This window comes from Eubalaena glacialis, chromosome 16 (genome assembly GCF_028564815.1).
Source record: "Eubalaena glacialis isolate mEubGla1 chromosome 16, mEubGla1.1.hap2.+ XY, whole genome shotgun sequence".
Lineage (NCBI taxonomy): Eukaryota > Metazoa > Chordata > Mammalia > Artiodactyla > Balaenidae > Eubalaena > Eubalaena glacialis.
The window spans coordinates 89171753-89183900 of record NC_083731.1 but is presented as its reverse complement, the minus strand read 5'-3'; the positions used below and the strand labels follow the sequence as shown (position 1 = coordinate 89183900).

General features: G+C 43.1%; 1 protein-coding gene across 1 annotated transcript in view; it reads right to left on the bottom strand.

The window, feature by feature from the left end:
- Positions 1–329: 329 nt before the first annotated feature.
- The window catches only part of MICU2 (mitochondrial calcium uptake 2), an 89493-nt gene continuing 77674 nt past the window's right edge, over positions 330–12148 (bottom strand). The window contains exons 9-12 of the mRNA XM_061170781.1: positions 7611–7782; positions 3133–3241; positions 2549–2706; positions 330–943 (exon numbers count right to left, since the gene is read on the bottom strand). Of these exons, the coding sequence (XP_061026764.1) occupies positions 839–943; positions 2549–2706; positions 3133–3241; positions 7611–7782 (544 nt within the window). The 3' untranslated portion in view covers positions 330–838. The remainder of the gene's footprint in view (positions 944–2548; positions 2707–3132; positions 3242–7610; positions 7783–12148) is intronic.

Below are 12148 nucleotides of genomic sequence, written 5' to 3'. Positions count from 1 at the left end.
CTTCTCATTGCAGTGGCTTCTCTTGTTGCGGAGCACAGGCTCTAGGCGCCTGGGCTTCAGTAGTTGTGGCACACGGGCTCAGCAGTTGTGGCTCACAAGCTCTAGAGCGCAGGCTCAGTAGTTGTGGCACACGGGCTTAGTTGCTCCGTGGCATGTGGGATCTTCCAGGACCAGGGCTCAAACCTGTGTCTCCTGCATTGGCAGGTGGATTCTTAACCACTGTGCCACCAGGGAAGCCCCCCAAAATGTAGTTTTAAACAGTACATATAAAACAAAATGCACCTCAGTAATTTTTTTGTCTTTATAAATACTTTATTCTGTTTCCAGAATATTCCAGAACACTGAAATTTACATATTATTTTAAAGACAACTAACATACAGCTCACTGAAATAAAATGTACAAGAAGTCTATGAGATGTAAGGTACAGACAAATGTTTTAACTTAATTTGCCCTACTAGGAGCATCAGGACTGCAGAATTGATCCTGGCCTCACGTCAGTGACTCTTCCTGTGCACCTGCTGACTGCTCCAGAGAACGTGCTGTGCTGCTGTGTTGACACCGGTGAATGACCAGGTTTTCCATCTTATCACAGTCAAAGCGTTACTTCAATCCTAGGCTTTGGACAGAGTCCACTGTCTGTTTTCGTAAAAGAATACTTTCTTTTTACGAAGTTCTGTAATGAAATCTTACTAAGAAATTATTGAATCAGAAAGCAAATACAAGGTACCTTTATATTACAAAGGAAATCAATGAAGACTTAAGAAGATAACCATCTAGTACTTTAAGAAATCCCAAGTTCCGACACTTGGAGCAATGTAATTCCCACATTATGTTTTTCTATAAAAGACCTCTTCCTGCTTGTTTCCAGACTTCTTTCACTCCTTTAATGCTTTCTTTTTTCACACATTTCCAGTATTCTTGTATACTGAGCTGTTGCGGCACCTGTTAACCAAAAATGAAAACTAAGGGTCATGGTCTGCGAGTTAAACCCGGTTCACACGCGCTTGTCGCTGCACAGCCCCACGTTCCTCCAGAAAGGGCTGGAGGTGATGACGCTGTGAAGGTGACTGCAGGAGACTGTAAACTCAAGGTAAAGGATGAGAAGTGAACGTGAGTACGGGTACCCCAGGGTACCAAGAGAATGGAGGCTCCTCCCCAACAAGGTAACAAAGACTTCGTGTGGCTTTCTTTCATATGTTGGTTTTAAAATGTAATTATTTCATAATGTTTTCCTTTTATAATATTTTATAATGTTTCTGGTTTTCTGGTGAACTTCAGTTAGCTATGTGGAACAAAAATTATAAGCCTAAAACTTTGACCTAACCTTGGCTAAATTAAAAAGAAAGAAACCATAAGTCACAATCTACTTGATGAGAAGCCTTAAGAAGAAACAGTGGGCTGGCCAAAGAGTTCGTCTGGGGAAACACGAATGAACTCTTTGGCCAACCCAATAATATAGTGATATATAATATAATTCACACAAGTACTGTGTGGCTATTATTTCTCTCAGTTAAAGGAGAAAGCAAAGGTTAGAAAACATTTGGCTCCTGGTGACCATATGCACAGCATTGCTGGAAATCCACCAAGTGGAAGCAAAAGTCGATTTCAGATTATATTTATGTCCTTTTCCTATCATTGATTTGAAGCTCTTCTCTTTAATATGTTTTTGAGAAACGGCAAAGAGGCTGCCGGATGTGTGAAACTGTTAACTGGAAAGGCTGGTTTAATTTCCAGGAATATGATCATTAACTATGAGGTGCTGGATAATCACAAGCTTGTAAATCACGTCTGCTGGTGGAAATCATACTTGTTCATTTTCCGTAAATAATGTCTGCAGCAGGAAAATGAATGTGCTCTTCTAAGCTGTAAATGAACAGCTCTGTTTACATGAACCCACCGCAGTCTCTCTCCTGTTCTCCCTCCTGCCTTTCTTCTGGACTCATTACCTACTTATCATCTCCTAGAACCTTGTTTTCAACCTGCGGACGGCTTTCATGAGTGTTTCTAGCAGATTCTAATCTAAACAAAATTTTGAGTTTGATTTGTCCCTCAGTTATAGACCAATATGTGAATTTGAGTGAATAATGATAAGAGCTAACATTTACTTCAAGTGTCTCAGCCACTACATTAAATATTTTACGCTTAACTCTCATAATAATTCTTTCTGGTAGATTCTGTTAGTTTCTCACCGTTACAGATGAGGAATCTGAGGCTCAGAAAAATCAAGTGGCTTTGCAAGATTTGGCAGTTAATACGTGATAGGGCTGGGGTTTGAGTCTAGGTGTCTAACTACAAAGCCCAAAGTAAAATTCTAGGCTATGACTTCTGAGTAGTGCTTCCTGATTCAGACTATTTTAAAAAGAAGCAAAGAAAAACGGGGGATCCCATCTGTAGGAGATACTTCAGTGTTGTAACTATAGCTTATAATCTCTTTAAAAATGATGAAAACTCCATTTAAGACTATACATTTGCTCAAATTCTAGGTTTACTTCCATTCATTTAACTACATATAAACATGTAACTATTTAAAAACTCAAAATCTGTTACCCATAAACCTCGATGCATCCTGTTTTTTAACACCCCAAGAAACTCTTCATGACTGAGACACTCATCACCATCCAAATCAAAGATCTTGAAGACGGCGTCCAAAATATTGTTGGAGAGCTCTTGTCCTGTTGCTACCTTCACAGCTCTCTTAAACTCCGCTACAAGGAGAAAATATAAACACTCATCAACAATGTAAAATAGTCTAAGTGTTTATTGTTTGAGAAGTAAACACAAATCTATATATTTATCATTTGGGAAGTAAAACAAGAACAAAAATTCTCATCAAGAATGTGCTCAAATGATAAACTTGGCTGAGAAATGTCGGCAGGCTATTTTAATGTAACCAGTGTTTGGAACACAGATATTTAAATATTTCCTTCTACTTCTCAGGGGAAAGGTAAAGTAAAAGCAAAAAAGTAATTGTTAAATAAATTGTTGTAAATCTGGAACAACCACATTGAATTCACTGAAAGGCCAATCAACTGTTTTTTCTGGTAAGTGGTCCCTTGATTGGTATCAACCAGGTGAAGAACAGAGTGATACTGTTTACAGATGATAAAAATTAAGTGATTCATATAACTTACCTAGTCTGACAGGGCGATGAGCTAAACTAAACATCTGCATGGCAATAGCGAAGTCTTCCAAGTGGGTCGCAAAGTGACAAAATGACTTGAACTCATCCAAACTAATGCTCTAATAAAATAACAAAGTGAGTTTTTATTACAATCTTGTAAACACATTAAATAATTTTACGAATACACCCGTGAGTCCTCTTTTCTGTCATAAAGCCTGTGCACTTACATCTTTCTAAGCAAGTCTATTGAAAAATCTGAGATGCAGAATAACAATAGAACTATAGATTCTAGAGATTAGGAGGAACCCCAAGAGGTTAAGTGCAGGGCCCCTGGGTGTGACCGTGCGGACTGAGCACTGTGTGAGCGTGAGTGCACGGCTGGGGGCCCCGGGGCTGCGAGCGTGGGGCTGGGGGCGTCTGTTACAGCCCCGCTCTATCTCCTCAAAGGTCCTACGTGAAGCCTTAACCCCCAGCGTGGCCGTGCGTGGAGGGGGCCTTGACAGGGGTCACTAGAGCTGAGCGAGGTCTCAGGGGTGGGCCCTGTTCTGAGAGGGCTGGGGTCCTGATGAGAAGAGGGAGAGACAGCAGGGCCTCTGGTCTGACTGTGAGCAGAGGAAAGGCTGCGTCTGCAGCAAACCAGACACTGACCACGCTGGCACCCAACCGCCTCGAACTGCTGTTAAGCCCCCGGTCTGTGGCAGCCCGAGGAGACGAATGCATCCTGTCGCGTGGCCGCCTCCTTGCTCTTCCGCCCGGGGAGCTCGGGGCTCTGGGGTGAGAGGGACCTGCCCTTTCCTCTGTGCACAGTCCGGGCCTCGCTGAGCCTCCAGGGGCCTCTCGGGGAGAAGTTCATCCTCTAAGGCTACTGAACACAACGGTCAGGACTTGACCCTTGCCCCATCTGATTTTAAAACCTATGCACTTAAACAAAAAATAAGTTAAAGAACCTAGTTTTTCCACTGAAAAAAAAATAAAAGTATGAAAATTCTTATTTTGAAAGTAGATTCTTCCCTGCCTGAAAAACTTTCTCTTTGTGGAGACCTTCGGGACCATGCCCTCTGCACATGTGAGGCTGGTTCAAGTTTCACTGCTTTCAGATTTTGTGAATTTGTCGAATTTTTATTTTTTTAAATTTAATTTTTTGAAGAGGTAATATGCATACATGGTAAAAAAAAAATCCAGCAATTCAGTAAGTAAAAAATGAAAAGCCTTCTTTCCTCTGTCACCCGTGTGACACACCCCTTGTGTCTCCTTCCAGAGATGCGCTCCTCGTGCCAAACACGCACAGGCGCCTGTCATCCGCGGCGGGCGCCCCCTGCACGTCTCCTTCCCACCGTACTCTCTCAGCAGCACACGTCGGAGGGTGGCTGTTTCTCTACGTCGTGGTCTCAAAGCAGGCACGGGGCCACCTTTCTGATTTTGGCTTCACTGCTGGTGAGAAATGGTTTGTCGTCAATGCTGCAACCTGCATGTCTGTAATTGTGAGTGAAGGTAAGCAAGCACTTTGCACTTCTATGTGCATCCGTCATCTGTGGATTTCTGCTCCGGGGCTTGAGGGGCTGGCGGGTGACCTGTTACTAGGAGGCAACTCTCCAGGGTCTTTGGCGTTTCTGCGCATCTTGTGAACAGAGGCCCAACCACCCTTCCGCTCCAGACGGCCTTTCCAGGACGTCTGTAGAGTGAACAGCCTTGAACAGAGATGGCGTCTCCCTCGGAGCAGAGGGCAGCCTTGCCTACTGTCCGTCATGAAAGACCCAGGCTCCTCGGCTGCAGCATGAACCCACTTCGTGAGCCTTGGGGGCAGGGGGGCGGACGCAGACGTGGTGCTTGTGCTGCCTCTAAGCTGCAAATGATGAGCTTCTCTGGCTCTGAGCCAACGGGCTTGTGTCTTCTGCCGGCACCCGTCAAGTGGCACAGGCTAACTTGCAAATGACAAAAATCTCAGACACTTTAGTAATTAACGCATTGATATCTGAGATCCCATTTTCTATATTAGGTAGGGTAGAATGTCAGACCCTTCAACGTTCTTGATTTTTTAAGATCTCATTATAAATTAAAGAAATTGGTCTATTACATGTGATGCCAGTATTTCCCCCCATTTTGTTAATTTTTTTCTTTTGACTTTGATTATAATTTGGGGGGATGAGGGAGGCAACAGACTTCTACATTTTAGGTAGTAACTTAATCAATTTCATTGAAAGCTTCTAGGTGTTTGCTTAGTATATATACATCACTCTAAAACATTGTTTCCAAGTTTTCTTCTATACTCAGTTTCAGTTTTCTCTTTAACATTTAATTCTTTGATGCATCTAGAATTTATTTCAGAGTGATGAGTGAGGTAGAGGTTACCTTCACTTTCTCCCTCAGAGGGCCAGTGAATTGCTACCCCTGTGCCGTTTACTCATAGTTCTTCTTTTACCCAACCAACTTGCAATCTGAGGTTACACATACTCAATTTCTGTATTTGTAATCTATTTCTGACTTAATATTCCATTCAACTGATTTGTCAAGTTCATTGTCAGTAACACTGTTTTAGTTCCAACGTTTGGTGATGCATTTTAATATCTCAGCTTTCTTTTTTTTAAAGACTTCGTTTTTTTAGAGCAGTTTTAGGTTCACAGCAAAAGTACGGGGAAGGTGCAGAGATTTCCATGTACCCCCTGCCCCCTCATCAGCAGTTTCACACAGACCTGTGGCTTGTCTGGCTCCCTCTCAAGAATCCAAGGCCTTTTTATGGATGCCTGTTGGTGGTCACCAGTATCTGGTGCTCTCCTGAGACCTGCACATGTCAGGACCACGCTGCTTGGCTTCCTTGCAGTAACGTGTGGTCATACGATCAGTCCGGCCAGTGGCCGAGTGTGATGCTTCCAGGCCTAAAGATTTAATTGCTGGAATGTGACTCACTCCTTTCTTTTCCTGCCTCTGAGGCTGGTGTTTCTAGCAGATGGGGGGGCTCCAAAGGGGCGGAGCCTCGGAGAGTGTGGGTCCCCAAGCAACTGCGTGGGCAGGGTCTCCCACCAGCCCACAAGGGATGTGCAGCATGACTGAGAAGGAAGCTCTCCCGTGTCAGCCTTGGGCTTCCAGGGCTAATGTGAAAGTGCAGCAAACCTAGGCTGTTCAGACTGTACAACATTACATTTACAGACTGATTTAAGGGACAACTGCTATGTTTATAATACTAAGACATTCTAGTCAATACCAGGGGATGTCTCTACAGTTAGATAAGTTTTCTATCCGTCAAGGCTTTAAAGTTTTTTCTATATATTTCTTGTTAAATTTATTTCTAATTGTTATATCTCTAGTGCAATTATAAATGAGATCTTCATTATATTTTATTATCTTTTTCCTCATTATAGAGATAGCTTTAAAAAAATTATATAAAAACACATGCCCACTAAGAGGTAAAATAAGGTCTGGGTTTTTTAAAAAAAATAAATGTATTTATTTATTTATTTTTGGCTGCGTTGGGTCTTCATTGCTGCGCAGGCTTTCTCTAGCTGTGGTGAGCGGGGGCTACTCTTTGTTGCGGAGCGCGGGCTTCTCATTGCGGTGGCTTCTCTTGTTGTGGAGCACGGGCTCCAGGTGAGCGGGCTCAGTAGTTGTGGCTCTCGGGCTCTAGAGCGCAGGCTCAGTAGTTGTGGCTCACGGGCCTAGTTGCTCCGCGGCATGTGGGATCTTCCCGGACCAGGGCTCGAACCCGTGTCCCCTGCATTGGCAGGCGGATTCTTAACCACTGCGCCACCAGGGAAGTCCCGAGGTCTGGGTTTTTTTGTTTTTTTTTTCCAGACTTCATTGAGCATTTACTATATGTGCTAAGTATTTCACATTGTCTCATTTCATTCTCAGGACATTTCCATGATTCAAATACAGTATTTTTGGTTTTTTTAAAATTAATTAATTAATTAATTAATTTTTGGCTGCGTTGGGTCTTCATTTCTGCGCGAGGGCTTTCTCTCGTTGCGGCAAGCGGGGGCCACTCTTCGTCGCGGTGCACGGGCCTCTCACTATCGCGGCCTCTCTTCTTGCGGAGCACAGGCTCCAGACGCGCAGGCTCAGTAGTTGTGGCTCACGGGCCCAGTTGCTCCGCGGCATGTGGGATCTTCCCAGACCAGGGCTCGAACCCGTGTCTCCTGCATTGGCAGGTAGATTCTCAACCACTGCGCCACCAGGGAAGCCCAAGGTCTGGGTTTTAATTTGGGGTAGTGGGACACATAATGAGGGAAATTAAAAAAAAAACAAACAGACAAAAAAAACACATGCCCATTTCAAAAAAAAATTGTTTTGGAATAAAGTAAAAAATCACTCAAAATCTCACCACTGTCCATTAATCATTATTAACAGTTTGGCAATCATCATTTCATGCATCACACAATATAATAGAGAGTAGGTTAGTCTTGATTAATTTGGAAGTTACTTTACTGAATTATATAAACACATCTAACTTGTTGTTTCATTTTCATCATGAGCATAATACAAAGGTGCACCAACCTCTCCTGCGGACAGCTTCTCGCTCACATTTTTCCAGTAAACGTCTTTATTTTCAGTGTTGGTGAAAAAAAGGAGCCATTCTGCAAAGTCTTCTTTTCTCATGAAACTCAAACCTTTAGAGAACTGAAGGAACTCCATTTCTTGGACCTCCGTCTGTAAGTTTTCCATAAATCTAAATGTTAAAGTATGAGATGGATGTCAGGAACTCATGGCTTCGCCTTAGTGCTGTAAACGGATTGCAGTCACCTTACGCAGCACCTCCATGAGTTTCAGTACGTCGCAGATCCCCTTACGTACCTTCCACGTGTTGAAAGATCCGTCCTACATGTCATGTCACAATTTAACAGAAATATACATGGGGAGCAAAAGAGGGATATTCTCGTTCAATGGGAGAAGAACTGTCACTGTGAAAACTTTACTTGCTTTAGAGCCTGCATTTATTCCGCAGACCTTAAAAATACGAAGGGGGAGTCTGATTTCAGGCTTCTACCTATGTGATAGGTTAAGAATCGGTTTCCTACAACATTTTCTGAATGTACTGGATACATGAATTTATTTATCAATGCCGTGTGTCTTTGGGTCAAAGCAGAATTTTATCTAAAATTTGAAGCATTTCAATGTTTGGGCTGATCAACTAACTCTTTTACTGATATGCTTTGTCCTCCGTTTTACTGAGTTTTACTGTACTGGGTACTGTGATGGCATCAATTGATTCTTATAAGGATTGTTAAAAGGGTGTTTTACTTGCAAATGAGTGTACAGTGATAAGGGAAGTAGAAAATATGGTATAAAAACATTACTAACTGTTCCTTTCCTTTTTCTTTTTCTTTGGGCTCTACCTGAGGCTGAAATATTATAAACTTAATTGTTGTTAAACTATCCATTGTCTGGTTTAAGCTCTTTCATCTTAACTAATTATACTACTTTTGAAGAACATTAAATATGCTTAATGATAAAATCTTGTCTCAAATTATACGTCTTGTCATGACATGAGAGTCTGGGACATGATACTGGACATAAATAGCTGAATTGAAGAATTTACAGTACAAAAGGCCACCAAATGCATCCTGAACAAATTAAATAGTTTATAAATCAGTGTCTTAATTGGAAGACAGTGTCATAATTGCAAACAACCGGAGAAATCTGTTTTGCTTATCTGGGTTTTTTAGGCCACGGTGTCTTGTAGAGTATTTACTACTAATTTGCAAGTTTACCAATCAAGGCCGTTCTTCCCGAGAGCTGATCGCGGAATATATTTACCAGCACAGCACTGCTTACAGACACCTCTGAATTTATAAAAGCTCTTCATGAATTTAGAACATCCTCAACTAATAATTGGTATTTCAGAATTTAAAAAAATCCCAGTCCTAAAAAGTACATCTGCATCAATATCCTCCTAATTTTTCCTGATGAGAAAACTTGAGACCAATTTTCTTCCCTTTCCAACCACTTCCCTATCTTCAGTCACAAAGTTATTTTAAGTTTTAACTATTTATTGGAATAAAAAATGAGGTCAAACATACCACACAGGAAATAAACACAGGGGTTATTTCTGGTCACTAGTTTTAGGGCTAACCGTTGAGTTTAGAAGAAGAGAAAAGAAACGCAGAAGACAAGTCCCCGGTAGAGTAAGAGGACAGGGAGGAAGAGACAGGAAAACAAACAAGACAAACAGGCACCGGCACAGAGCGGGTAAACACCATTGCCAGCTGCCTGCATAGTCTGAGCATCAGTATTTTTTCCCCTGAACTATATATATGCTGATCAAGAACTGAATTCTCACCATTAAATTACCTGTTGATTTCATAACAATGCATAGACACCAAAATTCCAGGAGATAGAACTTAAATTATACTTTAGCTTTTACTGAAATGGCTAAGTGGTATTTCAGCTGGAGAATCTGACTAGTTGTATAAGTAAAAACAAAAAAACAAAAAAACCCAAACAAGCCACCAATTTATCCACATGTTCCCTCAGTCACTGGTAAGTTTCTCTTGACACCTGATGGCATCTACTAAGTCCGTCTGTCCCTCTGGTCACCTGGGGGGACTACTTCCTTGAAAGCCCACCCAATGCCCCCAGCCACCTAGCAGGCAAATGCAGGACCACCTCGTTCAGAAACTGTGTGACTGCTCGAAACTTAAAGACAAACTTGGCTCTGAATTTCACCTCTCCAATGTCTAGTTACATGACGTATTATAATAGTTATACCCGCATCACATATAAGCTTGTGAACAGCCTCACAGAGTGGGTCTCATCATCACCATCTCACTGGTGAAGGAACAGACCCGACACTCAGGTCCAATCGCTTGTCCATCAAATCACACTTAGCAAACTGTCAAGTTCCGCACTGGAACCCAGGTTTGTCTAAATCATGTTTTTTTTTCAAAATATAATATTGTTTCTCTAAATGAGAAAACTAGTATCTCTAGGCAAATACCATAGTTAGCTACCACAACACTAACTCTGTATCACCTTCCCTGCCCTTCCTTGAGACTTATAAGCTGTACTTTATAAAACAATATCCTTTATCAGACAAGCTGTAAAGAGGATGCTAAGACAAAGGTCAGAAGAGAAAAGGCAAACATCTTTTTATAAGGAAGGATTATACGTTATACTTCCATAAAAACAAAACTATAAGCTCCACATAACACATACTGAAAGAACTTCTTGTGCAATTTCAATGATTAATTTGGCCACTATAATGGTGACCAGTTAAAAATTATATATATAATTTTATATTATATTATATTATATATACATAATATAATATAATATAATATATGGAAGCTATTTTCTGTTACTTTACGACTTACGCAAAATGTTAAAAGACGTGTTATGATGACCGAATTCTAGCCCAGTATACCTGTAACATTAACTTTAGGGGCGGCCTGCTCCATCCAAGAGACAAGTCCCTGAAAAACTGCATTTAAAGCATTCTTTGTTAATTGGATCTTTTTTTTTAAATTGCATAATGGTATTACAAATTTCACAGGGCCCATTAATTACAGAAACTTTAAGAAAAACTTTAAAGTAAGAATTCTAAATGAAATTATTCCCTTTAAGGAAAATTAAAGTTAGAAGCAACTTTAAACAATCACTAAGCCCTACAATTTTATCTCCTAAATGTGTCTTGAAAACCCCCAGTCCAAAGTCTTTATCGTCACCCCACTGGTTCAGGGCTCCTGTCACTCCTCATCTGCAGTAGCCCAGCGCCTCGTGTCGCATCGGATCCCCCTTGTCGTTGCCCACCATCCCGCCAGAGTGATGCCCATCTGACCAGGCACCCAGCGCGGGCCCTCAGCGGGGCCTCCCTCACGGCGTAACTCAGGCTGGACCTTCTGGCGCGTGAGCCCTCGCACAGGACGCATACGCCTCCGGGGCCTCCACCCTCACCTCGGCCCACCCCTTATGCTTGTTTATTTCTCTACCATGCCTGCCCTCTCTGATTCCTGGACGAGCCATACGTTCTCCCGTGTGTCCTTCCTCGCGCTGGTCTCCGTCCCTCCCTCCCCGACCCTCTCTCCCTGGCTGATTCCTGCTCGTCTGTCAAGGTCGGCGTAGGGGTGTTTCCTCCAGAAAGCTTCCTGACCTCCCACTCCAGAGGTGACCTTCTGTGCCGCCCAAAGCCCTGCCCACCTGTGACAGCACTGACCAAATGCGTTCAAATGTTCTCTGCACGTTTACTAGATGGTTCCCAGGAGGGACCAGCCCTGCGTCTGAGGCACAGCCCGGCACATAGCAGCACATGGAATGCACTCAGTCAGTCTTTAGTTAGCGGCACTGAGTTGACAAGAGGCGTCTCCTTCCTCCCAAATCAGTGCTTTTCCACCATTCTGAACTGCTTTCTGGTATTTGTTCTAAGACTCTGGTTAGTGGGGAGGCCCGCGAGCACAGGGTCTGGTTCCGCATGGAGTTGTTCTTGCCGGGGAGGAGGTAAACAGGACACGACACTGCGGTGCTTACAATGCCACAGACTGTAAGTGCGATTCCCTCCCTGCAGATGAAGACGTGAGCGCAGCGAGGTCCGCAAGCTGGACTGGACCACGGACACGCCCACCACATACCAACGCATCAACACGCCCGTACTGTTCACAGCCGCTTTCACGCTGTGACGGCTGAGCTGCGCAGCCAGGACAGAGACCGTACTCACTGCCTGGCCCTTTACAAAGAAGGGCTGCCGACCCCTGGGCTGGGGGCGGGGGCGGCGGGAGCAGAGCTGGGCTGTCCCAGCTGTGCCGTCTCAGCAGAGTCGGCCCCAGCTCCAGCTTCAGCCAACCTTCAGCGGACGGCAACAGCAGGGGCCTGTCCAGTCTAGAAGGCCTGATTCTGGCCCCCGCTGGAGAAGCACCCAGCTGACCCAAAGACTCATAGCAATAACGAATAGTCACTGTTTTAAGTTGGGCTGGTTTGTCGTGAATTAAGAACTAACTGATACGAGGGGCATCTCTCTCTTTTAGCTGCAAACAGTAAGTTACTAAGAATAATTATTGTAGTCTGTAAAATGAATACTACTTTTCATAATAGGTTAGAGGTAT